Source organism: Panthera uncia, chromosome A2 (assembly GCF_023721935.1).
Source record: "Panthera uncia isolate 11264 chromosome A2, Puncia_PCG_1.0, whole genome shotgun sequence".
NCBI classification, from domain to species: domain Eukaryota; kingdom Metazoa; phylum Chordata; class Mammalia; order Carnivora; family Felidae; genus Panthera; species Panthera uncia.
The window spans coordinates 5,302,403-5,315,222 of record NC_064816.1 but is presented as its reverse complement, the minus strand read 5'-3'; the positions used below and the strand labels follow the sequence as shown (position 1 = coordinate 5,315,222).

The window sequence follows — 12,820 nt, the reverse complement described above, 5'->3', positions numbered from 1 at the left end:
TGCCTGTGGGATCCACACCCCGCCCTCAGGCCAGCCACTGATGCCCCCCATCACACAGCCCAGGAGCAGGCAGGGTCATACCCTCGCAGGTCACCATGGGGCCGGGCTCAAAGCCGTCGGCGCAGGCACATTCAAAACCTCCGATGACGTTAGTGCAGGTGCCTTTGCCACAGGGGTGCCCGACGGCGCACTCATCTACGTCTGGGGTAGGGGGGAAGGGAGCGGTCAGGACCCACAGAGAGCCTCCCGCCCTCGTTATCTCCACATTATCCTGTCCGCACCCCCTGAGTGCCACCGACCACACGGGGCCTGATCTGGCGCAACTCCGGGCTGCGCGCGGGATGCGCATGCTCAGTGGGTTGGCCTGAGTGGGCAACTGACGTCTGCCCTGCCTGCTCCCCTCCGCTCCTTCCTTCCGGGCGCGTGGGCGGGCTGGTCACTCACCCACACAGCGGATGCCTGTGAAGTCCAGGCTGTAGCCAAAGGGACACTCGCAGCGGAAGGACCCATCGGTGTTGACGCAAAGGCCGTTAGTACAGACGCCGGGGTTCTCCGCGCACTCATTCACGTCTGCGGGAGGCGGGGGTGCCAGACACGGCATCGGTCACGACCCGGCCACACTCGGGGTCTCTTCCTCCCCTCCAGGCCAGGTGCGGTCCGGGCCACCCACTGGGCAAGGAGGGAGCCTGAGACTTGGGAACGGGGGACAGACAGAGCCCAGACAGGGCTAGGCGGCTGCAAGGGGCCCTTGGCCCGTGGGCGAGGGGCTCACCTTCCCGAGAGTCATCCAGGCCTGGGACCGCCCCGTGGCCGAAGGGGCAGAGCTCCTGAAAGGCAGCTGGACACCAAGAAGGGAAGGGGGTGAGGGTCGGGGGCTGCTGCGGCCCCTAGAGCCCCCCCTGAGCGTGTGTAGGAAACCAAACAGATGTGGGCCGGCAGGCGGAATCTAAGGGGAGACAGACAGGGCAGGGAGCTCACCGCTGCCCTCCTGAGGACACAGCTCACAGGGGTAGTTCCAGCCCTCGCCAGGCCTCTGGCTGCAGCAGCACCGGGCCTTGGTGGTGTTGAAAGCTTTGGGCACAGAGCACTTCCCGGCCTCAAAGTGGGTGAAGCAGAAACTCTGCCGCGTGTCTGTGGGGTGACCCCCCCCCCCCAGGGAAACATTAGAAAGGTCATCGGCAGTGCCCTGATCATCACCCCGGTCCCAGAGAATGGGGGGCCCAGACTCTACCAAGTGGCCAATCACTTGGCCCCCCCATTGTGGTGATTGGCTCCAAGATGGACATGTGACCTACACCGGGCCAATGAGGGCCAGCCCTGGGGCTTCTGCTGGACCCCTGGGAATCCCTTCCAGTGATACCCCACATCCACAGCTGTGCCAAGGGGAGCACACTCAGCCAGTTATTCGTGGCTCAGAAAGCCCCTTCCTGGAGAGGCGAAGCAACTGATTCCAGAGAGCCAGAGGACCTGGGACATGAGACCCCCAATCAACATCGTGGACCCCCCTCATCAGCCCTGGACTCCCATCAGCCTGAGAAGTCCTCAAGGGCAGGTTGGGGTCTGAACAACAAACACTGATTGGGTTGCCCTGCCCTCTGCTTTGCTGCCCCTAACCGGGGAGACACGATGCTGGCTGGGATTGGTTGAGGCTAGCCCACACACTAGCCCACACACTGGACAAGGCTGGCCTACTGAGGTGAGGCCAGCCCACGGAGGGCAACCGCAGCCCCTACAGGACAACCAAAGCCCAGGAGACCAGGTTAGCCCAGACTGGACCAGGATAGCCCTCCGTGCAAGTGACCTGTCTGGTGCAGAGGCTGTTTGGATTAGAAAAACCCCACCAATGCTGGGAAGCACCTCTGCCTGGGCAGAGCTCCTGGAGATCCATGCAGGAAACTGCAGCCCCCTTTTCGGGGTAGCCCCACTCTTCTCGCCCTACCTTCCACCTCTTCTCAAAGAGAGAACCACAGACTCACCAAAGCAACGGTGCCTGTTGTCAGAAAGGACGAAGCCAGGTGGGCACAGGCACTGGAAACTCCCAGGGCTATTGGTGCAGGTGCCAAAGAGGCAGAGGTTGGGTCCTTCCAAGCACTCGTCGATGTCTGGGGGGGGGGGGGGGGGGGGCGCGCTGGGGGGGGGGGGGGGGGGGGGGGGGGGGGGGCAGGGACACGAGCTAGGTGGGGTGCAGGCAGGACCTCTGCCAGGGTAGGACAGCCTCAGCTGTCGGGGGAGGAGGGGGCGAACAGAGTGGCAGCCCAGCCCGGGAGGGTCCGAGAACTGACAGACACGGGCCAGGGGCCCTCGGGATGCAGTGAGCCAGAGCACCAGCTGGGCTGTGTTGGGGGCGGGGGAGGAGTCTTTCCTAGAAGGTATCTCCGGGACAGGGGTCATGGTCAGGAAAAGTTCATCTTTAGAGACTGACCGTGTACAAAGCTAACCAGGATCGGATAAACCTACCTTATGCTGGATGAGGTTAGCTCACACTGTACTTAGGGGAGCCCAGAGAGAATAGATCAGAAGAGAGGGTCCAGACTGATCTAGGTTAGCCCACCTGCCTAGGCCAGACTGGTCCAGATTAGCCGACTCAGTACAAAGTCACCAGACAGGGACTTACACCAGGGGAACTCGGGCCAGACTGGTCCCTGACCACCACCCACCAAGAGTGAGGAGTTCTCTGGGCCCTGCAAGCCCACACCCATGCCCCTTTTGTAGGATCCATGAAGAAGAAGCCTCTGGGCCCCAGAGAGAGACCCTGAGCCGAGCATCTGAAATAATCCTCGTAACAGAAGTTGTGTACACAGCTGTGTTGGGTGCTGTGCTAAGGACGCCTCCACCCTCACCAAGACCCCAGCTGGCATTCCCATTTCACAGATGGGGAAACAGAGGCCCAGAGAGACACTCACCGACACAGCGGTCATTCTGCACCTGGAAGCCAGGGGGACAGATGCAGCGGAAGGAGCCCTCGAGGTTCTGGCAAGTGCCTGGCAGGCAGGTTCCCACGAGGCTGAAACACTCATTGGTGTCTGGGGAGAGGAAGGCGAGGGGTCCCAGCACCAGCCTGTGACAGGGGTTCACCTGGGACTGGGACCAGCACCTGTAGTCACCGCATGATGACCAAGGGCCCCAGAACAAGTCTTCCTGGGTCCAGGGAAAGAGTTGAGACTCAGGAAAAAAGAGACAGCCTGGGAAGGATATTCTGGGTCCTAAAGTGGGGGTTATAGGTGAAGCTATGTGGTGTCCAAGGGAAGGAGCAAGGTCCCTAATCTTAAGCCACTTACAGACCCCCTTCATGATTTCTGTGTAATCCATGTAGCACCTTGACTATTCTTTATTTCAGAAAACTTAGGGTTTTAATTTTTTTTTAAAGTTTATTTATTTTTGAGAGAGAGAGAGACCAAGCATGAGTAGAGGAGGGTCAGAGAGAGAGGGAGACACAGAATCCGAAGCAGGTTCCAGGCTCTCTGAGCTGTCAGCACAGAGCTGGACGCAGGGCTTGAACTCATGAGCTGTGAGATCATGACCTGAGCTGAAGTTGGACGCTCAACCGACCGAGCCACCCAGGCGCCCCATTAAACTTAGGGTTTTTTAAAAGCATTTTTTAAGTTTATTTATTTTGACAGAGAGACAGAGAGTGTGTCCAGGGGAGGAGCAGAGAGGGACAGAAAGAATCCCAAGCAGGCTCCGTGCTTTCAGTGCGGAGCCCCACACGGGGCTCGAACTCATGAACTGCGAGAATGTGACCTGAGCCGAAACCAAGAGTCAGACGCTTAAAGGTATTTCCTTTTATACCTTAAAATAAGTGCATGATTATGAAATGAAACCGTCATCACTTGGAAGTATGAACTGCAGATCAACTTGGAGCAGGGGCTGGCGGAGATGACTCCCCACTCCAAGGCGAGACTCACCTATGCAGTTCTTCCCGTCGGCCGTGAGCTCGAAGCCATCCTGGCAGAGGCAGTGGAAGGAGCCAGCTGTGTTGAGGCACTGGCCAAATCGGCACACCTGCCCCACCAGGGTGGTGCATTCATCCATGTCTGCAGAGGGGATATGGGCGGATGGGGTCACCCATAGTCCTGGGGCTCTGAGCCTCCCTTGCACTCTGTCCACAATGAAGTTAAGTTGATGGCAGGGACTTCAATTTATCATGTATTAATGTGCTAGGCTCTGTATATCCAACTATCCAATGAGGCAGATAGCAGTATTTTCTAGTACAAGCACTTAAAGCTATGAATTTGCCTCTGGGTACTCCATTAGCTGAACTCCACAAATTTTGTTGTGTTTTCATTTTCATTTAAGTCAAAAATATTTTCTGACTTCCCTTATGATTGCTTCTTTGATCTCTGGATTCTTTAGGAATATACTGTTTAATTTCCAAATATTTGGGGATTTTTCGGGATGTCTTTCTGTGACTGGTTTCTAGTTCACTTCCCTTACATTCTGAGGACCTACTTTGTGTGACTAAAAGTCTTTTTAATTTTCTAAGGTTTGTTTTATGGCCCAGAATATGGGTTTCCTGGTAAATGTCCAGGTGCACTTGAGAAGGATGTGTGTTCTGGAATGTTCTATAAATACTGACCAGGTCTAGGTGATTGATAGTGTTGTTCGGATCTTCCCTATCCTTACTGATTTTCTATTTGTCCCCTCTCCTACTGAGGATAAGTGTTTAAGTCTCCAACTGTAACGGTGGGTTTATCTTTTTTTTTTTTCAGCTCTGTCATTTTTTACTTTGTATGTTTTGAAGCTCTGTTGTTAGATGCATATGTATTTATGGTTGTCATGTCTTCTCAAGGAATTGGCCTCTTTATATGATACCTTTTTCCATCTCTGCTAACATTTCTTGTTATTACTGTCTGTTTGGTCTAACATTAACATAAGTAAGTACTACTATTAATCTCCTTTTTGCAGAAGAGGAAACTGAAGCCCAGAGAGGTATAAGGTAAAACGACCCATCTGGGGTCACACAGCTGGCAGGTGGCAAAGCTGGGATTTGAATTCATGTTGCCTGACTTTGGAATTCATGCTTTTAACCACTGCGCCCAGGTGGCAGCATGACACCACCCAGGTCTGTGCTGTGTTCTCTATACTGTCCACCAGCTGCCGTCACCCTAAGTGTAAGCTCTAGTGAGAGACCCCCTGACGCCTGACCGTGGGGTGGGGTGGGAAATTTTGTGGTTGACTGTTTTAGAGGGAGCACCGACCACTGGGGTTGTTTTTCTGAAGGGATCCCTGGGGCCAGACCCTTTATTTCAGAGGGGCACCCTCAAGCTAAGGACCCATTTTTCAGGGCGGGGCAATGAGGCCTGCCCGCCGGCCCAGGGGGCTCACCGACGCAATCTCCACGGTGTGTCGCCACGAAGCCAGGGAAGCAGAGGCAGTTGTAGGAGCCAACAATGTTCTTGCAGGTCCCATTTCCGCACGGCTGCCGGTCACACTCGTCGACGTCTGCCAGAGCAAAGCCCCCAAGCCCCGCCCAGCTCACCCAGGGCATCAGGTGGCTCAGGGACTGAGGGCCTGGCTGGACCCAGCCCGCCTCTCCTTCACCTAGCCCTGTCCGGATGGACAGGCAGTGACCCCTGGGGGGGGGGGAGGTGGCTGGAAAGAGCCCCTGAAACGATTTATCACTCCCGTTTTGCAAACCGAGGCACAAGGAGGTGAATAAAGGTCATATATCCAAGGTCTTAAGTGCTAGGACTCAAACCTGGGTCTGTCTGTGAACCAGATGGATGAAAGCACTGCCCTCATAGGGGACGTGTACACCTGAGGTCCCTCTGGCTTGGCGGCCTGGCTCTCCGGGGGATGGGGGGGGGACAGGAAGGGACGCTCACCGGTGCACAGGGTCTGGTCCGCCGAGGCCCGGAAGCCACGGTGACAGAGGCAAGTGTAGCTGCCCTCGGTGTCCACACAGTCGCCATGGCTACAGATGTTTGGCATCTCCCGACACTCGTTCCGTCCTGGGGGAGGGCAGGCAGTGTGGTGTCCCCAGAACCCCACCTCCACACACGCCTACACACGCCCACACACACACACACACACACACACACACGCATGGCGTTTGCCGAGCCCTTGCGTGCGGTGATGGGGAACCCGGAACCTGCCTGGAAGCCCCCGCTCCAGCTACTGCCAGCACCATGCTCCCATCCCCCCCCTTTCCAAGCCCCCTATTAACAGGTGCTCGGCATCCCCAACCACCCCATGGCACAGCCGAGGAGAAAGACCCGGATGGAGCCGTGCCCTACTCAAGTCACAGGGGCGGAGCCTAGCTTGTCCCTGCCCGCCAGGTCCCACGGCCCACCCCCTCGGCTCCCTGCCCTGCAGCGGGCTGGGGTCCCCGCTCACCCACGCAAGCCCCGCTCGGCGACAGCTTGTACCCTCGGGCGCACTTGCAGCGGTAGCTGCCAGGGATATTGACGCAGTCGGCGTTCTGCTGGCAGGGGCTCTCCCCGCCGGCGCACTCGTTCACGTCTGCGGGATACAACCGACAGGCAGGAGTGCGGGAGGCTTCCTTGCCAGGTCCCCACCCCAAACCCTGCCCCGGGCTTTGCAGCGGGGAATCCCTCCGGAAGTGGCCGGAACCAGAGGGAGGCTGGTTATGTGGGTTGGAGGCCCCCTGGAAAGGCATCGGCCCCGCTGTACAGAAAGGCAAACTGAGGCTTATGGAGCTTAAGTGACTTGTCCAGGGGGCATGCGGTGGGGGACGAGCCTCCCACCCGGGGCTGGGGAGGCCGGGCAGGTGGCACCTTCGCAGACCAGCAGCACGCCGTTGTAGCTGAAGCCTGTGGGGCACTCGCAGCGGAAGCTCCCGATCTGGTTGATGCAGATGCCGTTGGCACAGATGGCGGGGATCTCCCCACACTCGTCGATGTCTGGGGAGGACGTCGGCCGTCAGGGGCAGCCCAGCCCCAGGGAACACCTGGGGACCCTGGGCCAGGGGGCCATGCAGTCTGGGAGAAGGGGTGGCCACAAACGAGCACACTGGAAAAATTCTGCGGCAGCTGAAGTCTTTCTGACACCAGAAAGAGATCAGGATGTGGGACGAAAGACAGAGAACAGAGGGGGGTGAGCGTCTCTCAACTGAAAACACGTTCGTCGCCGCAGCCCAGTGAGTCTGCCTCTGCCTCAAGGGGTCTGCTGGGGTCAACAGCCCCTGCGAGATCAGGAAGCCACATGGGGGGGGGGTTCCTGGGACAATGCTGAGCAAGAAACCAGAAGCGTCAGCAGAGGAATGGGTAGTGAACCATGGTCCATCCACACAATGGAACGTAACCCAGCCTTAAAAAGGGGTGAAACACTGACACGCTACGACGTGGGTGAGCCCTGAATGCATGATGCTCAGTGGGAGAAACCAGATGCAGGAACAGATATTGTACAATCCCACTGATGTAAAATGCCCAGAAGAGCAAATCCATAGGCACAGAATGTAGAACGGGGGTTGCCAGGGTCTTCTCACGAGGACCGGGTGTCTTTGTGCGTGACGACAATGTTCTAATGTAGGGGTGCCTGGGTGGCTCAGTCGGTTAAGTGCCCAGTCTTGGTTTGGGCTCAGGTCGTGATCTTACGGTTCGTTGAGTTCAAGCACCTAGTTGGGCTATGTGCTGACAGTGCAGAGCCTGCTTGCGATTCGCTCTCTCCCTCTCTTCCCCTCCCCAACCTCAAAATAAATGGATAAACTTAATAAAATAAAATAAAATAAAATAAAATAAAATAAAATAAAATGTTCTAACTTAGTGGTGATGGCAGCACAGCTCTGTGAAGACACAGAAAACCACTGAATTGTACTTAAGATGGGCGAGGCGTGTGGTATGTGAGTTATACCCCAAAAAAGCTGTTATCTATACAGTTGATGCTTAAATAGCACATGTTCGACAGCACATGTTCAAACCGCACAGGGCCACTTAGCTGTGTGTATTTTTTATATAAATATAGTATAGTGCTATAAACCTGTTTTCCTTTTTTTTTTTTTTTTTTAATGTTTATTTATTTTTAGCGAGCACAGGTTGGGGAGGGGCAGAGAGACAGGGACAGGGGATCCAAAGCAGTCTCTGAGCTGATAGCAGCAAGCCCAATGCGGGGCTCCAACTCACGAACTGTGAGATCATGACCTGAGCCAAAGTCCGATGCTCAACTGACTGAGCCACCCAGGCACCCCTCCATATAGGTATCCTAGTAACATTTTATGGACTGTGGCTTACTTTATTGTAAGAATGCGGTATACAATACCTGTAACATATAAAACGTGTTAATCTACTGTTGACCTCATCAGTAAGCCTTCTGGTCATCAGTAGACTACTAGTTAAGTTTGAGGGGGGAGTCAAAAGTTATATGCAGATTTTCAACTGCATGGGGTTCTGCGCCCCAAATCCTCGTGCTGTTCAAGGGCCAACTGTATAAAAAGGGAATCCAGAAGCAGTAAGTGCCCATCCATGGGGGGCTGGCTGGTGACCTGGGGCGTGTCCACACGTGGACTACTACAAAGCAGGACAAGAGGGGGGCACTGCAGTCAGTCACTTGTCTGGGTCTTCATGGCTCGTTGGTGGCCGGAGAAAAGTGAGTCGCAAACCAATATGCAGGGAATTATAGAATGAGAAAATTTCAAACTCCCCGGAAAACAATGCCGTGCGTTCTCAATGGGGACCTCTATGTATACTGAAATGCACGAAGAAGGATCTAGAAATCCTCGGGGCATACAGCATGGGAACCTTGGGAGTGTGAAGGAGACTTAGGTTTGATGTGGTAACTGCAGGGGAAGCAGATCTTATCTGCCATGCCCCGGCTGTTTAAAATAAGGAGAACACATCCTCATTGGGATGGAAACAGCCAGAAGTGGGTTCATCAGTTCCACACCACATGGCTGAGCTGTGGCCTTCCAGGGATTGAACTCCACACAATCTTGTTTGGCTTAGAAAGGAAGGTCATTCTGACACTTGCCACCACGTGGACGGACTGAAGGACACTGCGTGCAGTGACAGAAGTCGGTCACAGAAGGACACGTCCTGCGTGACCCCACTCACAGGAGGTCTTTAGAGGAGTCCCGTCCACAGAGACAGAGTGGAGATGCTGGGAGCCAGGGGTGGGGCAGAGGGCAGGGGCGTCCGTGTTTCATGGGGACAGAGTCTCAGTGTGGGGCGATGGAAAGTTCTGGAGACAGATGGTAGGAATGTTTGCCTGAGAGTGTGAGTGTGCCTGATGCTGCTGAACTGGACATTTAACAACGGTTACGGTGGTAACTTTCATGTTATACGTAGGTTATCAGAATTTTTAAAAATGAGTAATAACAATAAAAATACTTTTTTTTAATAAAGGGAACTATTTGCGGACATGACTCCTGGCCTGGTCTGGGAAGGCAGAAGTGTGGGCATGGGGCGGGGGTGGGTGGAAGGGGGAGGTCAGGGCCCTGGGGACAGAGGGACCTGGAGGCTATCAGCAGGGGGACACAGTCACTCACCAAGGGGCTTCCCTGTGTGGATGTCAATGACGAAGCCGGGGGCCTGGTTTCCGCACAGGACCTGGTAGTCCACTGGGCAAAGGAGGACAGGGCAGAGGGTGCTGGGGCTGCAGGCTCCCAGGAAGGACACCCCCTCCTCTTCCTGATCCCCGCCCATGGCCTCCTCCAACCCTTGTAGCCCAGCCCTCACCCGGCCTCTGACAACTAGTCTCTGCCTCCCACCTGCTTTCACCAGCCCTGGAAGAGCTACAGGCAGCCACCCACCCGCGCGGCGTGACCTTCCAACACAGAGACGCAGAGACGCGACCTCTCTCATCTACGCAGGAGTGCCGCTGACCACACCCCACTGCCCTCTCCGGAACAGGTAGACTCTTCAATTTGAATTTCAAGACCTTCACCCCCCGGCCCTACCTTTCCAGCAGCGACTCCTGCCCTCCCGTTGCACTGATTTCATTACACGTCTGGAGGGGCTCTGCTCTCCACCGTCCATCCATCCCACATGGGAACTTTGCACATGCTCTTCCCTCTGCTGTTCCCTAGCAGAGCCCACTCCAGCCTCCAGGACTCAGGGCGGCCACAGGGAAGGCTCCCTTGGGCTCCCTCCGACCCACCACACTGGCACCAGACGCTGACGGCGCCACCCTTGGGCTTCCCCGGGGCAGCCCACCCTGCCGAGTTGCATCCCGTTGGCAATGCCGAGACGCCGCCTACCAGACCGCGATCCCCAGGTGGGGCAGGTGTCTCTGGGCCCGCCAGGTGGACACGGGCAGGTATTTAGGCAGCGGCATCTTGCCACCTTTCCCCAGGTCCCCGCCCTGGCCGTCACTCGGCCTTCTACCTGCGTCATCGGCTAGTATGGACCTCTGCCTCGTCTTACGCCACCTGCACCTCAGACTCAGGGGCACAAGATCCGAGCAGGTACCTAAGTCCCAGCACCCAAACCAAGGGCGACATGTGATCTGTCCTGACAGTCTCTTGACCAGAGCTGGCTGTTTGCAGCTCCCTCCCAGCCTGCACAGCTCAGGTCTGCCCCGTTCTTGCTACCTAGAACCCAGACCAGGCCCACCACCCAGAAATGCCCAGTAACGATCCCCTCTCCACTGCCCCGCACGGGATGGACACCCACTGCCCCCCAAGTTCATGTCCACCCAGAACCTCTGAGTGTGACCATCTGGGGAAACAGGGTCTTTGTAGATGCAATCCAGAAAAGATGCGGACACCCTGGGTTAGGGTGGGCCCTGAATGCCATGACCGGTGTCCTTATAAGAAAAAGAGAGACACGCAGACACTTGGAGAGAAGAAGCCACATGAAGACGAAAGCAGAGATGGGGGACAGAGCTCCAAGCCGGGAACACAGGACGCCCAGAGCCACCGGAAGCTGGAGGAAGCAGAGAAGCACCCTAACCTGGAGCCTCTGGAGGGGGCACGGCCTCGCTGCCACCTTGGCTTCTGGCTTCTAGCCTTCAGAACTGGGAGAAAATTAATTTCTGGGGTTTTTAAGCCACCAAATTTGTGGCAATTTGTTGCCACGGCCCGAGGAAGCTATTGGTCTCCGTCAGCCGGGGCTGCCATGACAAAATACCACACACCGGGTGGCTTAAACAGCAGATGCGTTATTTCTCACGGTTCTGGAGGCCGGGAGTTCAAGACCAAGGTGCCGGCAGACTCGGGGTCTGGTGAGAGCCGCCTCCCGGTTCAGAGGTGGCTGTTTTCCTGCTATGTCCTCACATGGTGGAGATCGTCTCCCACACACGTCTTCTCGGAACGGCCCCCATCCCATTCAGGGGGCCTCCTAATCCCCTCCCCAAGGCCCCTCCTCCTAACACCACCGCCCTGAGGACCAGGGCTCCAACGCGTGAGTTTAGCAGGGGACACATTCAGCCCATAGCATATGGGAACGTCCTTGTTGTCCACTTTCAATCACTGCCCCACTCCTGCAGCTCTGATTCCTGGGCTGGCTGCTAGATCATTCCACCAGCTCTCTTTCCAGCTGCCAGCATGGTCTGCTGCTCAGTTCTGCCTCCAGCCCTTTGCTCGTGCTGTTCCCTGCCCGCAATACCCTTCTTCATCCCAAACAGTGTTTCAGCAGCTTTTCCCAGAGCTTCCCCGGGGTTGCACCTTCCCCTGCTCATGGGGCCCCTGGTGCCTCCAGCCAGTTTTGCTTTCCTCCCTGGCCCCAGGTATTCACTGACCCTCCCCCCAAAATAGTCTGTGAGTCTTCGAGGACCTTTACCACAAACGTAAGCTTCACTGATCCATTTTGAATCCCCAAATCTGCAACATACAAGGAAGGATGCCTCACCCACCCCAAGACGGATGCTTTCCATACGCCACCTAGGACGTATTTTCAACTCCTTAGCCCTCATCAGAACAATGTAGGATGAGAGCTAATCTGGGCGCCCCAATTAAGGTGCGCCTCCTTAAATACTGCACTAAAAAGGAGGAAGCTGGAAAGAAGGGGGCAGGGGCGGGGGTGTGGAGAGCACTCACGGCTGGCAGGGGTGGGGCAGGCCTCGCAGGGTCTGTTCCAGGCCTGGCCAATGTTGTATGAGCAGCAGCATATCTTCCGGGTCACGTTAAAGGCCAGTTCATTCCGACACGTGCCGTTATGGTGCCGGAAGCAAATGCTCTTCCTCATGTCTGCAGTTCCGTTAGGAAGAGGAGTGTGGGTAAAAGATAGCCAAGAGAGGAGAAGAAAGAAGAGAGGAAGAGAGAGCCATCAGACGGCTGGGAACTCATTCACGGGTCCAGCTGAAAAATACTGGCTTGATGCCTCTCCCCCAACACACATGGGGTGCCTTTTACAGTTTAGATTTTGTTGGGCAGTGCACAACCTGGACAACCATTCATGACAGCCCTGGGCCCCCAAATCCTGCATCTTGTTCTCTGCTACTGACCAGCAACTCAAAAATACACTCACCCTCCTGCTCTCTACTCCCCTACACACAGCTCTCCACACTCTTCCAAGGCTTGGAGACTCCTAGGAGTCCTTCCCACACCCAAGTGCTTTTCCCACAACTGCCTATCTCCCCAGTCATCACACTTTGTACCCATGCAGTTGTTTCCACCGTTGACTTGCAGGTACTCCGCAGGACAGACACAAGTGTAGTTCCCCAGGGTGTTGTAGCAGGTACCGGGGCCACAGATGCCCGGTTGTGCATAGCATTCGTCGATGTCTGCAGGGGAGGGAGGGACAGCATCTAGCAGTTGTCTGGGTAACTCCCAACCCCAGACCTGGTAGAGTCACTTCATTATGGGCTTGAGCTCAGTGTCAAGATTAGCTTAAAATGCACAGGCATTTCAGTGACAGGGAAAGATCCGACATGGTGTTAAATAAAAAAAAAAAGAAAAAGCTTACTATGATCTACTTTTTTTTGT

General features: G+C 55.7%; 1 protein-coding gene across 1 annotated transcript in view; it reads right to left on the bottom strand.

The window, feature by feature from the left end:
• The window catches only part of FBN3 (fibrillin 3), a 58,429-nt gene that overhangs the window by 12,452 nt on the left and 33,157 nt on the right, over window positions 1–12,820 (bottom strand). The window contains exons 39-52 of the mRNA XM_049639804.1: window positions 12,493–12,618; window positions 11,933–12,082; window positions 9,443–9,514; window positions 6,738–6,863; window positions 6,337–6,462; window positions 5,826–5,951; window positions 5,326–5,442; window positions 3,906–4,034; window positions 2,904–3,023; window positions 1,977–2,102; window positions 979–1,131; window positions 773–838; window positions 445–570; window positions 82–201 (exon numbers count right to left, since the gene is read on the bottom strand). Of these exons, the coding sequence (XP_049495761.1) occupies window positions 82–201; window positions 445–570; window positions 773–838; window positions 979–1,131; window positions 1,977–2,102; window positions 2,904–3,023; window positions 3,906–4,034; window positions 5,326–5,442; window positions 5,826–5,951; window positions 6,337–6,462; window positions 6,738–6,863; window positions 9,443–9,514; window positions 11,933–12,082; window positions 12,493–12,618 (1,683 nt within the window). The remainder of the gene's footprint in view (window positions 1–81; window positions 202–444; window positions 571–772; window positions 839–978; window positions 1,132–1,976; window positions 2,103–2,903; window positions 3,024–3,905; window positions 4,035–5,325; window positions 5,443–5,825; window positions 5,952–6,336; window positions 6,463–6,737; window positions 6,864–9,442; window positions 9,515–11,932; window positions 12,083–12,492; window positions 12,619–12,820) is intronic.